The sequence below is a fragment of the Haliotis cracherodii genome, unplaced genomic scaffold (assembly GCF_022045235.1).
Source record: "Haliotis cracherodii isolate W230 unplaced genomic scaffold, xgHalCrac1.p SCAF_28, whole genome shotgun sequence".
NCBI classification, from domain to species: Eukaryota; Metazoa; Mollusca; class Gastropoda; order Lepetellida; family Haliotidae; genus Haliotis; species Haliotis cracherodii.
Window position 1 is genome coordinate 1,437,322 of NW_027266284.1, and position 16,007 is coordinate 1,453,328.

At 41.5% G+C, this 16,007-nt stretch overlaps 1 protein-coding gene across 1 annotated transcript in view; it reads left to right on the top strand.

Annotated features, from left to right (window-relative positions):
- The window catches only part of LOC139473348 (CCR4-NOT transcription complex subunit 9-like), an 80,487-nt gene that overhangs the window by 22,947 nt on the left and 41,533 nt on the right, over positions 1 to 16,007 (top strand). The window contains exon 4 of the mRNA XM_071255876.1: positions 12,194 to 12,281. Within this exon, the coding sequence (XP_071111977.1) occupies positions 12,194 to 12,281 (88 nt within the window). The remainder of the gene's footprint in view (positions 1 to 12,193; positions 12,282 to 16,007) is intronic.

A 16,007-nucleotide genomic window follows, 5' to 3' on the forward strand; every position in this document is an offset into this window, starting at 1 on the left:
CACGTCACTATTAACATTTAACATGTTTAAGGTAACAAGAAAAGAGTTGGAGATTACTTGCAAAACAGAAGCACCCCTTCACTGCCATTTACAAAACCCTAAGAAATCATTACATTCATCATGCATTTCCAGGCTGATTTGTTGGGGGAAATACTTGCCTACTACAACTGTTTTGAATGAACAATGACTGAGGAGGATGTCTTCTTATATCCCTCTATTGATGTAATTGGATGTAAGTTGGCAAGTGCACCTGGTGGTGCTAGCTTTACAAAGGGAATATTCTGTAAATAAATAAAACTCAGAAATAATAAATGATGCTTCAAACATACATTTGTTATCTGCATTCCATATTACCTCAGGAAATTAAAGGCATTCTCTCACATGGACTTACAAAATGCCCCTTCAAAAATAAACTCTACCAAATGGAAGATTAAATACTTGTCCTTTCATTATTGTATGGCTGGCCTCCAAACACTTCAATTTGAAATAATAATAATAACACATTTCCTATGCTAAACCATGAAAATGCACCCCAAATATACCAATTGACAAGCACAAAATTTTAACCCTCCATAAAAAAATTGACTCTTCCAAAAGTTCACAAATATGGAGAAAATATGGTTTAAAACACTGCTGATATGTCACGTTATCGTTTTTATAATAATACTCAACAAATTATATGTATTTTACAGCATAATACCCCCTACAGTGCAAAATAATATAAACCTACGATCATGGGGCGATCAGTCCTACCTTTTAAACAATGCACACCCCTAATAAAATCACGGTGCAGAAAATAGTCATGATAGTTTTCAAAACAACAACCTCAACTCAAGCCAGAGTGAAGTGGATTGTCAGGCTACGAGTAATGACATTATTTGCAGTCTGAGAATCATATGACATAAATCCTGAAAGTTCTATTTCTCTCAATATTAACATGGTTAAGTTCTCTCAATATTAAACGTGAAAATGTTATGCAGTTCTGCTTAAATGACATTACCTTGAATGTAATGACATCTTTTGTTGTTTGTGAAAATATATGCCGAATGCAGTGTAGTTCTAAACCAGAAAGCCTCCAGCTTGTCATTACTTGAGTGAGTACTTGAAATGTTTGTGTAGGTCTTTTGCATGTGATCTCAATTTGAGTACTATGTGATGATTTTGAGTAAAACCATTTTTTTACAGAAAAATTCAAAACTGTTGATTAGATGATACAGGGAAAATGATTTAAAAATCATTCCGTTTTATTTCTTGCCTGTCAAAAACATTTGCTTTTTCCCACCAATGATGACACCCCAATCATGATGCAGAAATTGTAAAAAAAATTGTATGGCAGCCATGTTTGTGGCCATTATTTTTCTAAGTTTTATCCCTTCTCATGATTGGCTTGGGGTGGGGAACCAGAATAGTACATGTCCTCCCTAAATGTTTCAAAAGTCATACTGATGATACTGTAACATTTATTTTGGTCAAGGTTATCAAGTAAAACACATATATTCATATTTTTTAACTTGTCCTGCATTACTCCTTATTGCATTCACTGCTTATTTTTTGACAGTAGTGAAGCTGTGATTTTATCCTGCTAAAGAAAGAAAAGTTCCGTTCAGAAGCAGGACCCCTCAACAATCACTAGCTGCCCCGTCATACTGGAAGCGGCAGACAACTGATGTCTTCATATCACTGTTGGTCACAAAACAGAACACATGTGTTTCTAATTGGTCCTCAATTTTTGCTGTTTGCTGTCCCTGTGGCTCCCAACTCTTCCATCGAAAATCCTTTATCTTTTCCCCTGTGATGAATGGTGTCCTGTTTGGTGTATTTTGTATGCAATAATATGTATCATTACCCACATGGTGAAGATACAGGTGGTATGATACTGAATCCGTACGACAAACGTGTGTCGTATAAGGTTGACCTTGTTTTATTCGTTTTGATTGGATAACCGTGACCTCTTTCACACCAGGACTACTTTTTACATTCATAAACAAATCGCAGGACATCATTTATTGTGCAACTACAAGGCAGAACTGAAGCAATCTCATGAGAGCGAGAGATATTTACAAACACCTTATTAAACCAAACAAGATAGTCACACGCATCAAATTCGGTTTGCATTCTATATAAGCTATGCATAGAGCTCCTACTGACATTATATAATCGAGCTATATCCATTTACAATGTACGACTACCAATCAATAGATCATGAGCGTGATGTACCCTACCACTTTCGCAAACTTCCAATTTAATTTAATGTAACAGGAAAAGCGTGGTGAAATGAAGTCAGTTTAAGCCATCTGGTCAAAAATCTAGACTGACTTTGGATGATCTGGTTGTGCAATTAGTGTCCACTTCGAAGGGTATTTTGTGGCACTGTTTCGGGAGTTATTTGTTCACAACTGCACGACCAGATCACTGAATGTGAACATTTACGATACAAATCATCCGAAAACTCCGTAGAAGTGTGCCTGATCTCTGATTATGCGGCCCAAAATATCCCAAATGTGAACAATTACATTCCCAATCTCTAGCGTAAAACGCTGTGAGAAGATCACGCTTCACGATCACTTTTCTTATTCCGGTGGTGACCTTGCCCTTCGTTCGAAGATGTCACTTACATGCAAGCAGACTTGAGTTTGTTGATTTTCAGGTCTTCAGTATAGGGTGGAACAGTTAACATGAATGTCTTTGGTGAACACTCTGATTCCCTCTTCCAAAATGGTACGGACATGATATAAATTCAGCTAATAGACCAAGGAAACCGAACCATTTTGAATGCACTGCGAGTGACCGACTGTTGGTCTGATATTCAAAGTGCGGGGCTCATGTGACTTTTCAAATTTTCTTATAGGTGTCCTGCGTACCAACAACATGGCACTTGAATTATCTTAAGTTGAAGAAATTCTTCCAAAAGGATCTTTAGTGTTGGTGCTGTTATGTTTGCAAACACAACTGCTGGCACATGTTATTGATGCGTATGCATAGAAATGTCAACAATGCCCATAAATGGGCATATATCAATATTCATGCACAACCAGATTATGCAACCGGTTTCAGTTTGGTCTGTCAACGAACGAAAGTTGTGTATTTACACTTAAATGTATATTTAGCGTGGGTAATAAATAAAATACGACACTCATTCTCTATTTATTAGCACGTGAAGGTGACATTTTGTCATTGTTTCGTTCCGCCATTTTGAATTGCTAACCAGCCGTGGTCCTTCGTGGATAGTGTTTTGTATTTCATGGCCGGCTAGGTATTAGCATTGCGTGTAGATACCTTTCACACTTTATCCATGTTTATAGTGTAGTACTATTCTTATATTATGCTGATTATCCATTATTGTGAACTTTAACTTGTTTAGTTCTCCGTAATTGGTGGCCGTATTTATAGTAACTTTTGCATAATTGTCTGACATTTAGCGCTTAATACTCACACTTTAACAGTTGTAGGTTATTATAGAGTTATACATTAATTTACCAACCCATAAGTTTCTCCAGATATTAGCAGGCATCAGCAAAGTGCTTGGCGCTTCAGTCTCAGAGGTGCTCCAAAAGGATGTCTGACTCTCAAGAGTCTACAATGTTTATCTCCCTGGTAATCACTACCCAGCCTTCGACCTGTGGGTGGGCGCTACCTACACCCTCGGAATGCTGACATCCAGTCGCCTATTATGTCCCAAGTCCAGAGCGCAATGACAGTGTCGACAGCCTATGACATCTATGATGTCTGCAAAGGCTCCGGCCTCAGTGCCTTTGGTGTATCTACCCTGACACTGGCGACAGCCTCTATCTATGTCAGCGCCTCAAGACGGGTCCATGATGCGTGCGCCTCCGGGCAATATGGCTATGCCTATGCTACCTGCCAGCGCTACCTTGGTTGCACCTATGGGTCTAATGGCTTCTCCTGCGCTTTAAAGCCCCTCAGGTGGGCTTGGGTACTCCGTCATCGTCTTGGGCCACGTAAAGGGACGCATTGTCTCACAGCAGGGCGTCTAGACGATCTTCCAAGGTATCTAAGTCCCACATAAGGCATCTAAGTCCCACATAAGGCATCTAAGTCGCTCCAGGAGCCGCTTTCCTGTCCACCATTCCGAGCATTATCATTTGAACTCTCTGAGGTGTCACTAGCTGAGTCACCTGACAACCCTGGGCAGTGGAAAATGCACCTCGGCCTTGCTCAGATGCCAGATTGGATGGCTGTCTCGTCTTTTAACGGTAGCTCCTTCCTGTGGCTGAGGCGTCGTCAAGAGGGACATAATCTTGTCGCACCCTACATCCACCTGACACCATGTGAAATGATATGGTCGGAGCCCTGGACAAGGATTTTTCTCAACTTACACTCTCACCAACTTTCAAGGGGCCAAGATTTAGAAGGAATGATTTTCCCATACACGACTTTGAGGAAGCGGACCACTCTCACAACTTGGACGAGGATCTCCATAGTATGACAGGCTTGTCCAAGCTGATTAACATTCAAATCCCTGACAGTGGTTTTGCATTCAAAGAAACGGAAATTACCAAGTCCCTTAAACCCTTGTCGGCATTAACCTCTTTGTCTTATGCTGTGGACAAAGATCTTTCTGAGACCAATGCCAATAGGATCAATCATTTCCAGATAGTGGTACATTTCCAACAAAGGCAAATAGATCCAATGGGCAATCACTCCCCCTCCGTCTGGGGTATCTGGCCGTAACCAATTGGGGCTGCTTTGTAAGCCATGGTTGGCCTTAACTGCATCCAATGGCCAGATAACTGACACACATACAAAAGTCTCGAGCTATATAAACGAGACAAGACAGCGCTCAAGGCGCTGGAACATGTATCCCAGAACCTTGGCCAATGTGCGTCAGGGAATTATCGCCCCAGGTCCTCATCCATCAAGGACAAGACCACCGATCAGTGCTCCTTGTGTGGCAAAGGCAGGGGCAGAGGCCAAGGTTCCTATCAATCCCGTAAGGGTAGTTCCCAGGTTAGGAGTAGGCCCCGGGGCCTGGGGCCGGGGGCCCCGAGCCCGATGGGGGAAACATGGACCCAGTGGACAATCACGACTGGGATCTCCCACCTCAAGTCGTCTCAATAGTCGACACACCTGTAGGTGAGAGACTGGGCCTGTTTCAGAGACATTAGATCGGTATGGCACATTCGCTCTCAACATCATAAGGTATGATGGCAGACGCTCCACTGACAACGGCACCAGAGCCGTGGGTTTACTCCAGGAAACAACAATTGTTGGGGACCAACATACAGAGCTTGTTGGAGAAAAGTGCCCTAGAGGCTGTGCAGAACCCAGGGCTAACATTAGGGTTCTTCTCTCCCATTTTTAACGTTCCCAAGCGGGAATCGAACAAGATGCGGATAATACACAACCTTGCACTGTTCAACGAACGTTACCTAGAGCGTCCTCTGTACTTTTGTATCATTACCTTGAGACTGCTCAGGGCCAGCATTAATGATAACAACTCCCTAATCAGCCTTAACCTGCCTATTTACCCCAGTGGCTGGCAGTTTCTCAGGTTGCAGTTCAATGTGTTCACTACCAGTGGGAGATCCAACCATTTGGCATTTCAGTGGCCCATGGCGTTTTACCTGCCTTAGCAAACCAATAGCCACCTTTCTACACCTGAGGAACATTCGGTACGAGTTGTACATAGACGACTGCATCCTGAATCATCCAGAATATTAACCTATCACTGGCAATTCACCAGGATAGTCAACAAGGCAAAATTGGAACTAATCCCATCCTACTGACACCAATTCATAGGAGGGCTATTTCAGACAGATCTTGACTTGACCACTTATTAGTGCCAAGGTGACAGATGGATAAAAATCCTACGCCATCTGTACCCTGCCCTGCAGCAGCCAATCACACCTCACCAATGGCAAGTGCTTCTGGGACTGCTCATGTCAGCTCAGGACTTGATGATCAGGGGTAGATTGCAATTACACCCGATCCAAAAGTATCCATATCCATCCCTCTACTGCTTCACCTCAGGACACCCCTCAGTTGGTGGACAGTAGAATTGAACGTCTTAATGGTGTCTCCTTAACAAAGCTATCCCGCGCGTCACACCTATTTGTAGACGCATCTCTGCAGGGTTGTGGTGCGCATCTAGAGGACCAGACAGCGCCAGGGCTGTGAGTTGAAGGCACTCATACAAGAAGGCACTCATACAAGTGATAACACATTGGCAGGAGTGCCTTTTCCCTTGAAACACCCAACTTGCTATATCCCACAGTGCTATAGTGCCTGCAGAATCAAGGGACCAGTCACTCACACTCTCTGCTCATAACAGACGTTCAGGTTTTTCAACCTGATAGATAGATTGGGTCTGCGCTTCCTGGTCCATCACATACCCTATCCAGGCCAGACAAAGTGGCAACCACGGCGCTCATCTCATCTCATCAAAGTGGCGCTCATCTCGTTTGTCAGAGCCAAAGTCACCCCAACACTAACCTATTTGCCACATGCCAAAATTTCCACATCGGAACGTGCGTCTCTCCGTTTCCGGATCTGCAGGCCTGAGAAGTCGATGCACTGAGAATCCCTAGGGAGGGGCTAAGAGTGAAAGCTTTTCCATCCCCAATACTTCTTCCTAAGGTGATCCAAAAGTTAAGGGCAACCAGGAGCCTAGCTCTGACTTGGATCGTGCCTTGGTGGCCGACGAGGGGGTGGTTTGTGGACCTAAGAAAATATATAGGAAGCGAACCACTACGTCTGCTGGGGTGGCCAAACCTACTGGTGCATCCACACCCCACGCCAGGCAGGTTTCATCTGTGCGCATGGTGCATTGACAAAGAGCCTGAGGCAAGAAAGGCTATTCGGCATGAGCAGTCATCGCCATTGCTATGGCACATACCCCCTCGACTCGAGGCCTTACGATTATAAGTGGTTATCATTTGAGACATATTGTAAAGAAAAGGCTCTGGATCCCACGGAAGCCTTGCCTCAATTTTTGGCAGTAGTACATCATGATCATGACATGTATGACGGTGACAGTGAACGAATACTGTTACTGGAATACTGGTCCATCACATACCCTATCCAGGCCAGACAAAGTGGCAACCACGGCGCTCATTTCATCTCATCAAAGTGGTGCTCATCTCGTGTGTCAGAGCCAAGGTCAACCCAACACTAACCTATTTGCCACATGCCAAAAGTACCACATCGGAACGTCCATCTCTCCGTTTCCGGATCTGCAGGCCTGAGAAGTCGATGCACTGAGAATCCCTTGAGAGGGCCTAAGAGTGAAAGCTTTTCCATCCCTAATACTTATTCCTAAGGTGATCCAAAAGTTAAAGGCAACCAGGAGTCTAGCTCTGACTTGGATCGTGCCTTGGATCTCATCTCATCAAATCATTGGATCTGTCATCGCCATTGCTATGGCACATAGCCCCTCGACTCGAGGCCTTACAATGATAAGTGGTTATCATTTGAGACATAATGTAAAGAAAAGGCTCTGGATCCCACAGAAGCATTGCCTCAATTTTTGGCAGAGTATCTCCTACACTTGCATTCCAAACGACTCTTGAAAGGCATCATCATCATCATTACGTACTTGGTGGCTTTAAATTCAGTGTTGGCAGTACCAGAGGATTGTAAAATGACCAAGATTCCGGAACTGCAACCTTATTAATGCTCACTTAGGCTTGAGGTTCAGAAGACCAAATTTCGTCCCCCTGCATGGGATTTGAATGTTGTACTTCGGTGTTTGCGTGGAACTCTGTTCAGGCCTCACCAAGAAGACAATTTTTCTCAGCGGCAAGAGTGAGTGAGATTCATGCCCTCGACATCACATTCGAGTTGAGTGCACACAGAGTTGTCCACCTGGGGTTATTCTTGGATTTTGTTCTTTCACTACCCCACCATTATCTTCCATTATGGGAGTTGAAGACGAGGATGAACTCTTACTTGGTGTGGTACAAAAAAACGGTTCAGCCGCAATACCATTACCTTATGGTTGCGAGCTATCATCCTTCATGCATACACAATCTCTAGCCACCGAGAACTAACCCCCCCCCCCCCCTATGAGATGGGGCTCCACACAGTAATTGTGCTTTTTGGAGGTAAGACACAGTCTTCGCCAGTCACTACCTTAGTGACGTGGCTCTAGAAGACGTCAAGGGTATACACAGTTTTAGACCGCTAGGTTGTAGCAGGTAACCAATCTGCGACCACATAAAAACAATTGAATCTTGTGAAGAGCCCGCCTTTTCCTACTCGCGCAGTTTTATTTCTGGGGGGTTTACGGCGTCTACACTAACATGGCTTTTTCTAGACTCTAGCTTACGCTATTCTCTTTTACTGGTTGTTTACCCAGACATATTTATACTTTCTCGGACAGGATTGGCTCATCAGTTACCGATCTGTGCCGTATGGCTGACACCAATTTTAGTCCGGAGAGTTTTTATTGAGTACACATCTGAAGGTATTCCCGCCTGAATACCGTCGGATCCAGATGCATTAAGGAGTAATGCAGGATAAGTTATAAAAATCAAGTAAAATCTAGATATTTTTTATATCTATACTTTTCCTGCATTTCTACATCTAAGGGCCCACTTTTCACAGACTCCCCACAATATCTTCAGGCACATTACATCTTACCAACAGTGATATGAAGACATTAGTCGTCTGCCACTTCCAGTATGATGGGGCAGCGAGTGATCGTGGATAGGTCCTGCTTGTAAACAGAACAGCACTTTTCTTCTTCAATAGGATCAATCACTTCTTCACTACTGTGAAAAGGTAAGCAGTGAATGGATAAGAATACAAATATAAGAAATATCTAGATTTTACTAGTACACAAGAGTTCAGTGTCATGAAACATCCCCAACGTAACTTAGCCTAAGCCATGCCTGGTGACTGCATGGCCAGTGAACCGTGAGCCTGGTGTCAAATGTTTGCCAATATACAGACTTTGTAACTACACTCTTGCCCAAATACTCAGAAGTACATCATGATCATGACATGTATGAAGGTGACAGTGAACGAATACTGTAACCACACTCTCGTAAGTCAGTCACAGTAGTGACCAAGTGCTATGTAAAGCCCTGAAGATCAGCAGTAACCAAAGCGAAAGTGGCAGTAAGTAAAGCACCACACAAATGGCCTCTAAGATAATAAGTAGGACCAACCAGCAAGTTGTCAGTTATTTTGGTGATGGTTATGATTTTAAGATACCGGTATAACAATAAAACATGCGTCTCAGGTTTGATTTTTCAGTCAATTAATATTTATTGAAAAACAAGTCTGGCGCTGTAAGCAACATTTCAGACACGAGCAACTTTTCATGGTTCGATGTTTTAATTTTCATCAAATTATAATTTATATTCATGTTTTCCTGGCAATGTTAGAAACACTTTGTATGATATCCTGGTGCAAAAGTATCCATATATATATCAATATAATGTTTTTATTTGTCATTTTATGCCACTCTCATTAAATAATTGATAAATAGTTTATAAAAGTTATCAAATATATACTTTCTTTTGATAATGTTATTTCATGTAATTAATGTTAAAATGTTTTTATGCAATTCCTGAGTGCTTGACCAGTTTTCAGTCTCCCTAAATCTGTGGTCTTCCAAACGCTGGTTTAATGTATAAATACATCGCAATATATATATATATCAATCTCAAGATGAAGTATAGACCAGTAAGCCAAGGATTAGAGACACTGTCTAAGATACATAAATCTAATGGTACACAAGTAGGACTAAATTGTGGCATATCTGATGAACAAACATTGTTGACAGTCTGCTACAAACAATAACGTGTTCTTCATTGATATCTTGTAATACTTTAGACCACCACACTCTACAACACATGGCCATCAAAGACAGGAAAGCCTTGATCCCTGAACAATCCATAACTGGTTCTCTATAGACTGCATGGTTCCACAGATGGTCCAAGTCTCTTGAGGTGGCTTGGTAATGTTGCAGCCATGATATAGTGGTGTTAGGGTGTTATTACATAAACCACAGGCTATGGGTTGTGAGATACAATCTGTATATTCCAGCGTAGTGGAAGAAGACACCCCTGTAATAATAATAAAAATAAACAATATACATGAATTAAAACCACACGTGGTGAACCTATCATCATTATGAACTAAGTACATACATGCGCATATATATCATCATATACAGGTATAACACAATAATACATTACACAAGTGACTTTATATGATTACATGTTTACATGTGATGAACAAAGTATCTGTTGACATGAAGACTATAAAAATAACATGGCCTAATATTGAAACAGACCATAGAGTCTGTACAAAGAAACCTACCCTGTGGGTGACACGGGAGTGTGTCCACTCACCAAGTAGCCCGACAGGAAACTCGTATAGTAAACCTATATAAGGGATAATACATTGATCAAGGGCTACCATTATACTTACTGAAACATATATACATAATAGTGACCACCACAATGAACTTCTACAATATTACCAACAATACAGGATTGATGATATATCAATATTACATCATACAGTAAACAGTTACAAAACAATAATTTCTAGCCATCATATTGACCAGATTAAACATAGAAAACAAACCATATGCACATTCATACAGGTTAAATGGTAGATTGTGTATATACTTACACTAGGTTGATCATGAACATATTTACACCTATTTTATGCAATGATTTATATAAGACTTTAATTTACAATTATAGAACAACTAAAATGTATAATAACTAACCTTTGAGTTGTGCAATAATCAAGCAGGTGTGCAATCCTCATTCAGGGATAGTGTGACTGGTTAGTAACATGGCGGATGACATGTATATTTGAAACAGGACCAATCAAGTGAGAAGCTTGGCCGGGGCTATTGTTAAAACACCAAAGACAATGACATGAAAATAGACCAACCCAAATACCCTGAGAGCCAAAATGTGACTAGCCCTGTGACACAGAACTGTGCAGTAAACATAAAAGCAAGAGACAGACGGACTGACAACTAATTTCAACTTGTATATATATAACCCAATCATCGTCTGCTGGATCACTAAAACCTGAAATAAGAATAAAATGATTAATTATACATTTATGTACACGACATAATTTAACTAAATTAATCCCTGTTACAGTAAGCTGTTTGATAGGAAGGCATAATGTGGGGAATGTGTCGACTTGGCCATCTGTTAATGAGACAATGCATCTCCTATAACATTCAGTCTACCTGGGACGTGGCATGTACTAAGTACAAAGTTATTCATGGTTGCAGGTAACACAAATATTCTGAGTTGGCAAATAATAACTGATGGACTGGATTGAGAATTCAGTAATAAACTGCAGTTGCCATATTGTCACACAAAAGCTTGAACACGTCACATCTGACGTCATAGATCCACGACTCGAGATGAACCATTTCTCTCGTGCAGGATTTGCATGTAAAATTTGGAGTTTACGATCAGCATGATTATGATAAGAATAATGTCACTCTGTGGTAAAGCTTGACTGATTGTTAGTTTTATCATTAAGTGGTACACATTTGAAATATCTTTTCTAAACGCACATACTTCTCTGTTTCTATGGTTCACGTTTTCTTGGCGGTCAGTATATATACCATACCCTTTTATCAAAGCCATTTTAGACTGCTCCCAATGTACACTGAGAAATAGCTTCTCTTAATGAAATGGTTATCAGTTGTTTTTGTAATTATCCCCCGCCACAAAGTGTGAGGTGGATATTGGAATGGGTACTGTCTTTCCGTCCGGTTGTCTGTCTGTCGTCATGTTTAGTTTCCTGAGCTTTACTCAGGAACTGTTTAATGTTTTATTATGAGACATTGCATTTGTATCAAAAACATGCTAATCTGGTGCCTTTTGGTGTTTTGGCATATCTGTGAAAAAAATAATTGTGTCTCTTTGGCATCAAACCGGACTTAGACTCAAATATGTGTAGCCTTCATTTTCGAAGCATAACTTTATTATGAAACTTTACACATGTATCAAACACATGCAGAACTGGTGCCCTTTGATGTTTTGTTTTTTTCTATAAATTAAATTGTTTCCTTTTTTTTCCCGTTGTTAACCTCCCTTTTGCTGTTGCTAACCTGTTTGCAGTGCATGATTTTAGAAATTCAGCATTGAGGTGAATACCTGATATTCTAAAGTGCCCCATGGCTGGGGATAGTGATAAAGCTGTTTTCTTGTTATTATTTTTCTTGTTTTTATATCATCAGGCATCACAGTCCAACAGAGTTTGTAATGCTCTTGCATTGCTGCAATGTGTGGCTTCCCATCCGGAGACAAGGTCAGCTTTTCTGCAAGGTTTGTAAAGTGTTTCTCCATGCATATCACTTTTTAGCTCACCTCACTGAAAGTCAAGTGAGCTTATGCCTTAGCCTGCTTGTTTGGTGACCATTGGCATCATTGTCTGTGAACATCTTTTCCTCGGAAACTACAGCACCAATGAAACAGAAACGTCATATGTGTTTGCTCTCACCAATGACTGTACCGTTGCAGCTATATTGAAAACCCAGTAAAGCTATAACTCAGCCATGCCAATGTTATGAAATCTGTTGTTTGTATAGTTAGTAGTGGGGCTTAATAATTCTTCTATGTCTTTTGATGTGATTTTTTACCTTCATTACCTTCACATTTTTACAACTCACTTAAATTTTCTCAAAAGCCATATCAACTCTGTTAACATCTTTTCTGTGAAGAGGCTTGACAAATGAAGCTGAAATTTGGCATCAGTTTTACATAAGCCATTTTCCCTCTAACCCTCTAAAAAGGTTCGGCTGTCATAGGATGTTTTGAAACCACTCCCTGGTATTATAGTAAGGATATGATACATAAAAACAGAATTATTTTATCTTATCCTGACTTATGCTTATTGATCATCTCTACTCATTTCAAGTGTGGAAATTTCCTGAACTGTGTTCCTGGAGAACAGAGAAAACATCTCACTTTCTGGAGCACAACTCAAATACATTCAATATCTCTCAAGGAAACTTGGCAGATATATCAAATAGATACTGAAGTTTTGTTGCTTTTTGTGGATTTTTGTCATTTTTATTTTTCTCGATTTCCATGGAAACAATTTGGACTTAAGTCTCAAAAGGGGTGGTGGATTTCGTTTCCTTCATCCAAACCTGGCACATGTATTCACCATAGGCTGAAGTGGTGCCTTTTGCTATTTGGAAATTATTCAAAATTTTATTTTTCCTTGTTTCTGTGGAAACAAGTTAGATTTACCTGAAACAGTCGTTTCTGGAGCAGAGCTGAAAAACTATTCTACATTTTTCATCCAAACTTGGTACATGTATCAGGTGGTGCCTTTTGCTATTTAGGAATTTTTAGAAAGTTAACTTTTTCCTGTTTTGATGGCAACAAGTTTGACTTTGACTCTGTTCATAGTGGTGTGGTGGTTAGGCTCGCTGACTTGGTTGAAGCATGTCATTGATCCCAATTGCGTGGATCGATGCTCTAGATATCAAACACTGGATTGTCTGGTCCAGACTTGATTATTTACCGACCACCGTCATATAGCTGTAATATTGTTGAGTGCATCGTAAAATAACAAACCAATCATAGTGGTGTGTTTGTCCGGACCATATCTCTGACAAAAACTAATAGCTATTCTTTCATGACACTTTGCACACACAAATACCAGGTTGTAAACTGGTGTTGTTTAAGGATTTTTAGAATTTATACTTTTTCCATTTCCATGGCAACAAGGTTGATTTTGACTCATATTGGTGTGTACCTGATATGAAAGTTACGAATTCCAATTGCATGGTATTGTTTTTATTGTTGAATAACTACACTTGTATATGGACAGAAAAATAAGATAGAAATTATCACCTTAAGTTGGACTTAAAGTAACAGTCAGATGATTTGTTCTCTCGAATTTGTGGGATTTGTCATCTTCTGATGAGTCGTTTAAGGTCTAACATGTGACTTTGTTGTTTACTAAGAAAGTATGTTATGTCTGTAGTGTTTGTGTTTCAGATCGAGATCTTCACCCCATCTGTGCTTCCTGAATCCCTCAACACTGTACGATTAACATATAGCTTATATATATTTAAATAGCTATAGCCTTTGGCCTTATATTGAGTTTCATGTGTTAATGTTGATATACACTTTAAAACTCGTAAATCTTTGCCAATTACGACTGTTGGTTTATGCTTAATTTTATTTCAACTCCCAGGTTCTAATTTTGTGTAACACATGCTTGCACAGTGTACAAATTGTCATAAAAAATCTTCAAAAAAAACTCACCAAAGTTGCTTGGACTGCCCTCAAGTATGCGAAACTTTCAAATGTAATTTTTGTTCACCTCTCTCTCCACAGAATGTCTCCATTTAAAGACAGGTCACTCATAAACATGTTTTACAGCAGTCGGGTGAAGTTTTGTCCAAGCCTATAGTGACTGCCGACATTCATTCACCTCCATGTACTAAGACCTTGACCTCAATTGGGACTATCACACCTATTTAAAAATTTCAGCCTCCTTGGCCTGCACAGTGATGGTACCTGTGTCGCGGTGCACGCGTCTTAGGTGCGTCTAACGGGTCGGCACCGGGGGTGCAAGCCACAATCCAGTCAACACCTACTGTCACCTCATCACAAGGGCTTGCACTGAGCGCACTGTCTGCCAACACCCCGTTGGGCGCTTTAACAATGACTACAGCCTCAGGGATTCCAGCGTGTCCTGCGACGACATCGACGCTAGGTCAGCTTTGCGATGCACCTCCTACCCGGTAGTGCAACAGATGTATGCGCAGCTTTCAGCACTGTACCTGGAGAACAATTGTATGCAAAACTTTATGCAATCCATGTGGCAGCAGTCAACCGTTGACCTCAGCTCCTCCACCTTGGGATTATCCAAGGAAGCAACATCTGCAACTAAAATCCAACATAAACATCTTGTTGAAGAAATTTACACACCCCTGCGTTAACACCAGGCTTTTACTCTCTCATCTGTCTGGTACCCAAAAAGGACTCAGACAAGATGCGGATCATTCACAATCTCTCCGTGTTCAACAAGCACTATCTGGAGCGTCCGTCTTACTTCCACTTCATGACTTTAAGACTGCTAAGAACCAACAAAAACACATTTTATCAGTCCCAATCTGCAGGATTCATACTTGTACTCCAGTTCCTAAGGGGCCTGTTTCATACTGATTAGGACCTCCTATCAGTGCCGAGGGACAGATGGCTAAAGATCTTACGCCATTAGTCACCTGCCCTGCACCAATCAAGCACACTTCACCAATGGCAAGTGTTGCTGAGGCTACTCACTTCAGCCCAGGATCTGACAAGCAGAGGCCGCCTACAATTGCGCCCAATGGGACAATTTCCGGCTCCTTACATCAGGCCGTGCTCATGTGTTTCATCAAAGCGGTAAAGGTCTAAGACCTGCATCACTTCGGGCTTTCCTCCCACAAAAGCATGTTTGTGTGGTGCCTGCACAATCAAGGGACAACACCTCTCACTCCCTTCTACAACTGACGCTCAGGTTCTTTCATCTAGTGGACCGTCTGGGATGCTTTATCCGGGCCAGACAGGCTGTCTCACCCAGGTTGGAAACTTCACTCGGGGGTGTTCAACCTGGTGCTTCAGTGCTTCGGGCAACCAAACATCCACCTGTTTGCAATTCACCAGAACCACCAACTTATGACAAATGTCTCCCCAATCCCGGATCAGCAGGCTTGGGGGGTAGACGCATTCAGCATCTCCTGGGAAGGGATAAAATCATACACTTTTCCTACTTCCCAGGGTGATACAAAAGATCAGAGAAACAAAGGGCCTTGCTCTGACTTTGGTCACGCCTTGGTGGCCAGTGAGGGGGTAGTTCGTCTACCTCAAAAACCTTACAGAAGACGATCCACTACCCCTCCCAGAGTGGTACTCCTCCACCCTTACAGCAAACTACCCCACCCAATGCCAGGCTGATGTTATCTGCATGCTTGGTTCGTCTTTAAAAAGTGCTAAGCCCCAACGGCTATTCAGCATGGGTAGCTAGGGCCATTGCCTTGGCACAGGGTC